Source organism: Mus caroli, chromosome 17, assembly GCF_900094665.2.
Source record: "Mus caroli chromosome 17, CAROLI_EIJ_v1.1, whole genome shotgun sequence".
NCBI lineage: Eukaryota > Metazoa > Chordata > Mammalia > Rodentia > Muridae > Mus > Mus caroli.
In genome coordinates this window covers 22863945-22872188 of record NC_034586.1, presented here as the reverse complement: position 1 = coordinate 22872188, position 8244 = coordinate 22863945, and the positions used below count along the sequence as shown (strand labels likewise).

Below are 8244 nucleotides of genomic sequence, written 5' to 3'. Positions count from 1 at the left end.
TGAGTTCCAGGACAGCCAAGGCTACACAGAGAAACCCTGTCTCGAAAAACCAAAAAAATAAATAAATAAATTCGAGAGTTCTGCAAGAGAGTCTGTGGCGGTGGCAGCTGCCCCCCTTGTTGCTGCATTTGCTACCGTTGGACTGCTGGATATTCGAACAAGGAAGATTGGACCTGCCCCAAGAAACCCACTGACCCGAATCAGTTTGAAGTAACCTATAGAAGGCTACATCCCTTTCCATCCTAATTCCTTTCAACCCTCCAACATTAGGTAGGAGAGAAAGAAAGTTAGACAAGAAAGGGGGCATAGACCTCTTTCAGTCAACAAAATACACTACTTCCTGCTGGTCAGGGTGGTTGGGTTCCTTGGGGAAAGGCCAATCTTTGTCATCAGGATATCCAGCAGTCCAGGAGTAGCAAACGCAATGAACCAGCAGCAGCTGCCACAGGCCCTCTTGGGGCTCTCCAGAGTCCCCAAAATTCAACTATCTTCAGCTGGCACAAGTCATGCCCCACTAGAGCAGGAAACTTTCATGGCCAGCTGCTGTGGACAGTCTGAAGAAGCCACCCATCCCACACCTGGGATGAAGACACAAGCATCCATAGAGCCTAATTGGGGGTTTAAAGAAACCAGAACTCCCACCACAGAGCCCAGTTCTGGGCTGTCATTCTGCAACAGGCTCTTCCGAAGAGCAGAACCGAGAGCGGGCAGAGATGACAAGGGGACTTGTTAGATTAGGATCCTGGCCGGGCCCGAGCTGTCCAGCTGAGAACCTGGCAGCTGCTTGGTCACAAGGCACAAACCCCAGAAGTCCCAGTCTGATGCCAAAGCCCTGGAGGGTTCCTGGACAGCCCTGGGTCTCTGCACAGCAGAAGGCTGGGGCAGCTGGGTGCTGATAACAGGGAAAGCAACAGCGAGATGCAGTACTTACTTACCCACAGGCAGTGGGGTGGACGGGCAGTGGGGGAGGGCAGGCAGTGGGGGAGGGCAGGAAGTGAGTGTAGACAGGTGGGTTTGGGGAGGGCAGGCAGTGACTGTGGACAGACAGTAGGGCAGTGACTGTGGACAGGCAGTAGGGGAGGGCAAGCATTGGGGGAGGGCAGTAAGTGTGGGCAAGTGGGTGGGGGAGGGCAGGCAGTGGGGGAGGGCAGGCAGCGGATGAGGGCAGGCTGCAACTGGAAGGTGCGCTCACTGTGAGGAAGGCCCTCCCTTCTTCAGTCTTTCTGGCAAACACAGTAGGACCTGCCCAGAGGCGACTCTTACCAAGCTGACAACCAAGACAACAAACAATTCCTCCCTGTTGTTCTGTTGTCCGGGCTGCATGACCCCTGTATACATGGCTTAGCCCCCCACCCCCACACTCTTGCCTCAGTTTCCCCATCTGCAGGCTGGAGCTCCCTCATGTGCAAGGACTAACTCTCATGAGGGCTGAATGCTCACATGGGGGTGAGAGTGGGGGTGGGGATGCATCCAAGGAGGGTGCTGGGGACAGCCTGCCTTTGCTGACCCCCAGTTCTGATCTGCAGAACAGCAGGTTGCCCAGGACACAGAGGAGGTCTTTCGAAGCTACGTTTTTTACCTCCACCAACAGGAACAGGAGACCCAGGGGGCGGCCGCCCCTGCCAACCCTGAGATGGACAACTTGCCCCTGGAACCCAACAGGTAAGCTCTAGTCTTGGGGTACAAGTCCTGGGAGCCCTATCAGACCTTCAGACAAGGCTAGGGGGAAAGTCTGCCCCCGCCCCATGGGGGCACCACTCTGCCCTGAGCCCGGTACCCAGTGCAGAATTCCAGCTCTCTGACTGATGCTCATCCCTACAGCATCTTGGGTCAGGTGGGTCGGCAGCTTGCTCTCATCGGAGATGATATTAACCGGCGCTACGACACAGAGTTCCAGAATTTACTAGAACAGCTTCAGCCCACAGCCGGGAATGCCTACGAACTCTTCACCAAGATCGCCTCCAGGTACCAGCCCATCCTCCACCCCACAGACGCATGACGCAGACGCTCCACAGGATGGGCTCCCCAGCTGAGGAATGGTGTCAGGGTGAACATACCAACTTCCGCCAGCCCAATTGCAACTGGATGGCTTCTAAGAGGCCACCTGATACCGCATCCCAGCCTGCCATAGGCTACCACTGTGAAACCTAGGGAACAGGGAAAGGACCGGAAATCAGTGTTCCCGCTTTGACGCCACATCCAAGTTGGCTTGAGTTCTGTTGTCTGATCTTTATCTTCTGTGTCTGGGTGTTTAGCATTCCTGTATATATGCGTACCAACCTGCGTGCCTGGTGCCCAATGGGGCCAGAAGGCTGGAGCTAGAGTTTACAGACTGTCATGAGCCACCATGTGGGTGCTGAGAATCGAAACCAGGTCCTCTGAAAGAGCAGCCAGTACTGCTAACCGCTGAGCCAGCTCTCCAGCCCCATTAAGACTCATGTAGCCCTGGCTGGCCTTGAACTCTTATCATCCGGCTTCGGCCTTGCAAGTGCTAGGATCATGTGCCACCGAGCAATGCCCTTTCCTTACACCAGGGAGTCAGCGTCAGGGTAGATCTCAAGGTGGTAGTTGATGTAGAAGCAGGCAGCAAGTTTAAGTACAGAGGTGGCGCATCCTGTCCCTGTCCTCAGGCCCCACCCCGTGCCCCTGTGATTTGGGGATCTGTCGTAATCTCTTCTGTCCTTTTCTCTCTGCTGTCCCTCGGGCTGCCAGGCCAGCAGCAACATGCACAGGTAATCTCCCTGTCACTTCATCTGGTCGCTCTTCCCTCTCTGCTCTCCCCCACCCTTCCTTCTCCCCCTTCCCCTGCCCCCATGCAGCCAGCTCATCACATCACCCCTCCCTCGCTAGGCTGTCTCCTTTCCTAGAAAGCCAGGCCCTTCCTGACGGGCAGCCAGGCCAAGACAGACTTTCTGACCTGTCCTGGCAGCTCAGCTGTGTAGCTTCCCATCTGGTGGTGGAGGGGTGGGGGTCGGGTAGAGGAAGAAGGAAAGGACCAGGCCTCCCAAGGCAGGCTCTCCGTGATTTATGAAACTCTTTGCCCACAGCCTATTTAAGAGCGGCATCAGCTGGGGCCGCGTGGTGGCTCTCCTGGGCTTTGGCTACCGTCTGGCCCTGTACGTCTACCAGCGTGGTTTGACCGGCTTCCTGGGCCAGGTGACCTGTTTTTTGGCTGATATCATACTGCATCATTACATCGCCAGATGGATCGCGCAGAGAGGCGGTTGGGTGAGTGCCTGGGCTTGGGACGTGTGTGTGTGTGTGTGTGTGTGTGTGTGTGTGTGTCCGCTGCAGGGGCTTCCCGGCCAGGCCACTATAACCCACCCTGTTTTTTTTCCTGACAGGTGGCAGCCCTGAATTTGCGTAGAGACCCCATCCTGACCGTAATGGTGATTTTTGGTGTGGTTCTGTTGGGCCAATTCGTGGTACACAGATTCTTCAGATCATGACTCCCGGGGAGCCCCGCTGGGGCCCCAGCCACATGCCTGGCTGGACTAAACCGCTCTCCCTACCCCGCCCCCTACCCCCGACCCCGACAGTCCTCTCCTTCCTCCCGAGGGTTTTAGCAAACAGGCACCCCTGCTTTGGAGAGCCACCGCCCAGGGGTCATCAATACCCCAACATTGCATGGTGCTACTGAACCCCATCCTGTCTCAGAGACACGGATTGATGCACTGGGGGGCGGGGGGAGGGGAGAGGCTGGGCCACTAATTCCCAGAAAACTAGGTTTGTTTTTTTTTTTTTTTTTTTTTTTTTTTGGTTTTTTGAGACAGGGTTTCTCTGTATAGCCCTCCCTGGCTGTCCTGGAGCTCACTTTGTAGACCAGGCTGGCCTCGAACTCAGAAATCCACCTGCCTCCGCCTCCCGAGTGCTGGGATTAAAGGCGTGCACCACCACGCCCGGTGTTAGGTTTGTTTTTATACTACCCTTTGGATACAATCCACCCTTGTTCTCCACTGTGCCCAAAGTCAGAACATGGAGAGCTTGAGGACTGGTGGTTCGAACCTGTGTCCCCAACACTCCTGCTACTTTGGAAGGTCAGCCCTTGAGAAGAGACCTGAGCACAATCCTTGCCCTCCCTACATTGGCTCCCAAGACCAACTGTAGGAGATTGCATGACCTACTTCACCCCCACCTCATCGTCCACTTCCCCAACCCTATCCCACGCCCCCCCTCTCCCCCTCCCATCTCCTACCCCAATCCATCCATTTTGCCTTGGCGGTTGGACTCTCAGGGATTCTGAGCCCACAGTGAGGGCAGAGGTGAGAGTTCAGACCACAGCTGTCTGAACACATCCATCAGGCCCTCCAATCCTGTGTCCTTCCTGACCCGTGCTCCCAACCTAGTGGGTAGGGGAAGACCCCACTTTCTCCCCAGGGCTCTCAGGTGAGCCTGCCTGCTGGGGCAGAGGCCTTCCTGATGGACAGACAGAGCCTCAGACTCAGCCACTATGACAGGGGAGGGGGTGGTCACTCGCTTAGAGGTGTCCACACTAGAGAACTACTCCAGCAGAAGCAACTGTGGACCTGGGTGCAGTTCCTCCCCGGAACCTATGATTACTTGAACCCCACCTTCACTCCTTGTCTGCCTAGGTCGTCCTCTGGTTGGGTGGGGTGGGTGTTTTTCTCTGTCTTGCACAACATGGGGTGAGAAGTTTCGACTAAGCCAAATGTATAGGGGAAGAGGGGGAGGCAGAGGGTGCTCTGTGTCTGGAAATAAACTGTGCAATGCCCCCAACACCTCGCCTAGCATCTTTACACTCCGCTGCCTGTCCTATGTTAGACTGCAGGAAGCTGGACATTACTGCTATAATCCAGGCTCCACGCTACATAGGTCCTCATGCCGAGATCGCAAGATCCTGGAGTATGAAGCTGCAGTTGGGGCTGGAGAGACAGCTCAGCAGTTAAGAGCACTGACTGCTCTTAAATCTTTGGGCTGGAGCAAGCGGGGCCAAAGTGAGAAGTTAAAAAAAAGATTTAATAGAAAAAAAAGATCCTGGGGTATGAATCTGCATATGGTTGGAAAACCAGGACAGACCCCAACCAACCCTTTGTGATGACCCCACCGGCTGGCTCTTCACCCCTTACATCAGTTATGTATTTATTTATTCATTTATTTATTTTGGTTTTTCGAGACAGGGTTTCTCTGTATAGCCCTGGCTGTCCTGGAGCTCACTTTGTAGTCCAGGCTGGCCTCAAACTCAGAAATCTGCCTGCCTCTGCCTCCCAAGTGCTGGGATTAAAGGCGTGTGCCACTACGCCTGGCTTATTTATTTATTTAATGTAAATACACTGTAGCTGTCTTCAGACACCCCAGAAGAGGGCATCAGATCTCATTACAGATGGTTGTGAGCCACCATGTGGTTGCTGGAATTTGAACTCAGGATCTCTGGAAGAGCAGTCAGTGCTCTTAACTGCTGAGCCATCTCTCCAGCCCTATGTAATTCCTTTTTTTTTTTTTTTCTGTGCACGTATGGTGGGGCTACACGTGCCACTGTGTGTGTGTGTGTGTGTGTGTGTGTGTAGTCAGATGGCACTGAGTGGAAATCAGTTCTCTCCCTCTACCATTCCGGACCTGGAAAGCAAACTCGGGTTGCCAGGCCTTTGCCCGCTGAACATCTCACGGCTCTCTTATTTCTTTGTAGTCCAGGCAGCTTCTGACCGCAAGAAAAGTCAGGGACCCCTTGGCTGGGGAGCTGAATGGGAAAGTGCACCACTCCAGGGACCCCAAAGGCTACCTCTCTACAGGAGCCACAGCCCACGCCGGTCCTTAAGACCCCTTTTCACACTCTGCCTGGGACATAATGTTCCAGATCCAGGTTCCCTATGTCCCTACACACACACACACACACACACACACACACACACACACACTGGGCTTTTTTGATCCTAGGAGTTTTGATGTTGCATGGGAGCCCCTACAGAGAGGCAGCCGGGGGTGGGGGTGGGGGTGGGATAAAAATAACAAGCTGGGGGCGTTAAAACGTTCCGAAATTCACAAAGATTCCTTTTTCTCTTCAGTCCTGGGCACCCCGGTTTGTGCTTCTGACACCCTCCCCAGCCCGTCACAAGACCTGCCGGTCCAAGGGGCCTGGTGAAGCTGCACTTCCACTGGGCTGGGTTGGCTCTGACCTCTCCCTGCCTTCTGTGTGCCCACAGGTACTGGGGGCTGGAAGAATGTTTGGAACCGCCATGCAGAGCTCAAAGCTAACACTTGAGGCGCCGTGTACCATGGTGTATACTGAGAACTTTTTGATGCTGGAATGATATGTGATGGGTGGGTGCGTTAAACTCCCACCTCCCAGAAAGGCAGGTGCCTTTTTAGAGTCACGTGGTTAACAAAAGCATTGAGCTAGAACTCTCCATAAGGTTACTAGCTCGAAGTTTTACCTGGAGGTAGGACGAGAGGGTCGCCGGGCTCGTGAGCACATGCCCGCCAAGGATTTAGGTGAACAACGTCGAGGCAACTCTCTGGTCTTCCCGGTTGAGACCACAGTCTGAAGGTGAGTGGGCTGCCCGAGTTCAAGATGGCTGGCGAGGCTTCACGCGCATGCGTGCCCCTTTGTGGGCGGGGCCAGGGAGCTAAATTGTTCTAGCCATTCTCGAATTTGGAAACCAAAGGTTAGGAGTCAGTAATCTCCATCTTCTGCAAGGAAGGTGAGCCCCAGGTTTGGAGCTTTGACTTCTCTGGCCCCCTCCACACCTAACAAGACGAGGTTACTCCAAACCTGACCCCCAGTTACTTTCCGGAGCTGCCCAAACCAGAGGGCGAGAAGTTAGGAGAGGTAGCGTAAGGAAGAAGCTGAGAGGCTGCTGGGCGCAGATGGACCCTGCAGGTGCCGCGGTTAAATCTAGAGCACACACTCCTACGCTTCAACATTTGTGGGTCTCCTGAAATTGTACTTTACACCAGATACATCTGGATTTCAGAGCGAGTTTGAGGTCAGCCTAAGCTACGCTGAGATCCCCGTCTCAAAAAATAAGGGGGGGGGGGCACATTTTAGGTCATTGGGTATCTAGCCCAACAGTTTAATTGGAAAATGTCTTCCCTTCCCCCAAATTACTCAGAGTCCTCTACATCCACCCACTAGTGTATATACTTAAAATGTAGAGGATTCCAGTCCAAGGACTGAAAAGGCAAAGAACTAGATACTAATGCAAGTCCTTGGTGGCTGTGAGTCCCTGTTTCAAAAAGGTCGCACTTGCAGAGATGAACCAGCAGTTATGAGCAGTGACTGCTCTGGCAGAGATCTGAGTTCAGTTCCCAGCGCCCACAACAGGCAGCTTATAGCAGTCTCTAGTTCCATCTCGACTGGATCCGATGCCCTCTCTCTGGACTCCAAGGACATCTGCTATGTGTGCACACACCAGACCACCAAGCACGCGTGTGTATACGTAATTATAAAATCAAATTAGGGCTGGTAAAGACGCCCGCTGGAGAGCACAGTGCCCTGAGACCCACCCCTGGGAACCACAGGATTCTCTATAATTGCCCTCTGACCTCCAGACGTGCAGCTCACACCACGTATACATAAACTAAATATTGAATGATAGAGTTCTTTGAAAATGTTTCAGTGCCTAAAACTTTTTCTCATTTGACTTGTAAATGTGTCCCGTGAGGAATTTGTGCTTGGAAAATAAAATCAAGTATGTTAAATTTGTAAATATAGTTTAAATATTTACAAGAACCTAATTAGCTAAGTTTGTAAATGATGTGGGTGATGTTCGTGCAAATTCGTATGTCGGCCCACAGGCTAACTGAACACCAATCAAAGGACAAGTTATACCTCTTTCATTACACAAATGGTATATGTTAGTATACAAAATGTATGAGAATTCTAAATAGGACATCAGCATATGCAAGTTAAACTTAAGAATTTATGAAAGTATGTCTTTAAATTTATAATTTTAACTAACATATATTTAACTATATATATGTGTGTGTGTATATATATACATATATATATATGTATATATATATATATATATATACATATATATATATATATATGAGAGGAGAGAGAGAGAGAGAGAACAGGGTACAATGTGGCCTTGAACTTGCTGTGTCAAAAATGATCTTGAATTCTTTATCTTCTTGCCTCTGCCTCTAAGTCCTGGGAATTGAGACTTTACACCGGTCCAGTCTTGGAAACAGATTTTTTATTTACATTTTTATTTGTTTGTTTATTTTGGAGACAGGATCTTAGATTAAAGGCATGGTCCACCAGCTCTGCCAAGATTTTTT

The 8244-nt window shown here is 51.9% G+C and overlaps 2 protein-coding genes across 2 annotated transcripts in view; one reads left to right on the top strand and one right to left on the bottom strand.

Annotated features, from left to right (window-relative positions):
• Bak1 (BCL2 antagonist/killer 1) overlaps nt 1-3728 on the top strand; it is an 8026-nt gene extending 4298 nt beyond the window's left edge. Inside the window, exons 3-6 of the mRNA XM_021149074.2 lie at nt 1527-1662; nt 1822-1965; nt 3048-3228; nt 3345-3728. Coding sequence (XP_021004733.1) covers nt 1527-1662; nt 1822-1965; nt 3048-3228; nt 3345-3449 — 566 coding nt within the window. The 3' untranslated portion in view covers nt 3450-3728. The remainder of the gene's footprint in view (nt 1-1526; nt 1663-1821; nt 1966-3047; nt 3229-3344) is intronic.
• LOC110283659 (gametogenetin-binding protein 1) overlaps nt 1-6541 on the bottom strand; it is an 18885-nt gene extending 12344 nt beyond the window's left edge. Inside the window, exon 1 of the mRNA XM_021149073.1 lies at nt 6390-6541. Within this exon, the coding sequence (XP_021004732.1) occupies nt 6390-6430 (41 nt within the window). The 5' untranslated portion in view covers nt 6431-6541. The remainder of the gene's footprint in view (nt 1-6389) is intronic.
• Nucleotides 6542-8244: the final 1703 nt, after the last annotated feature.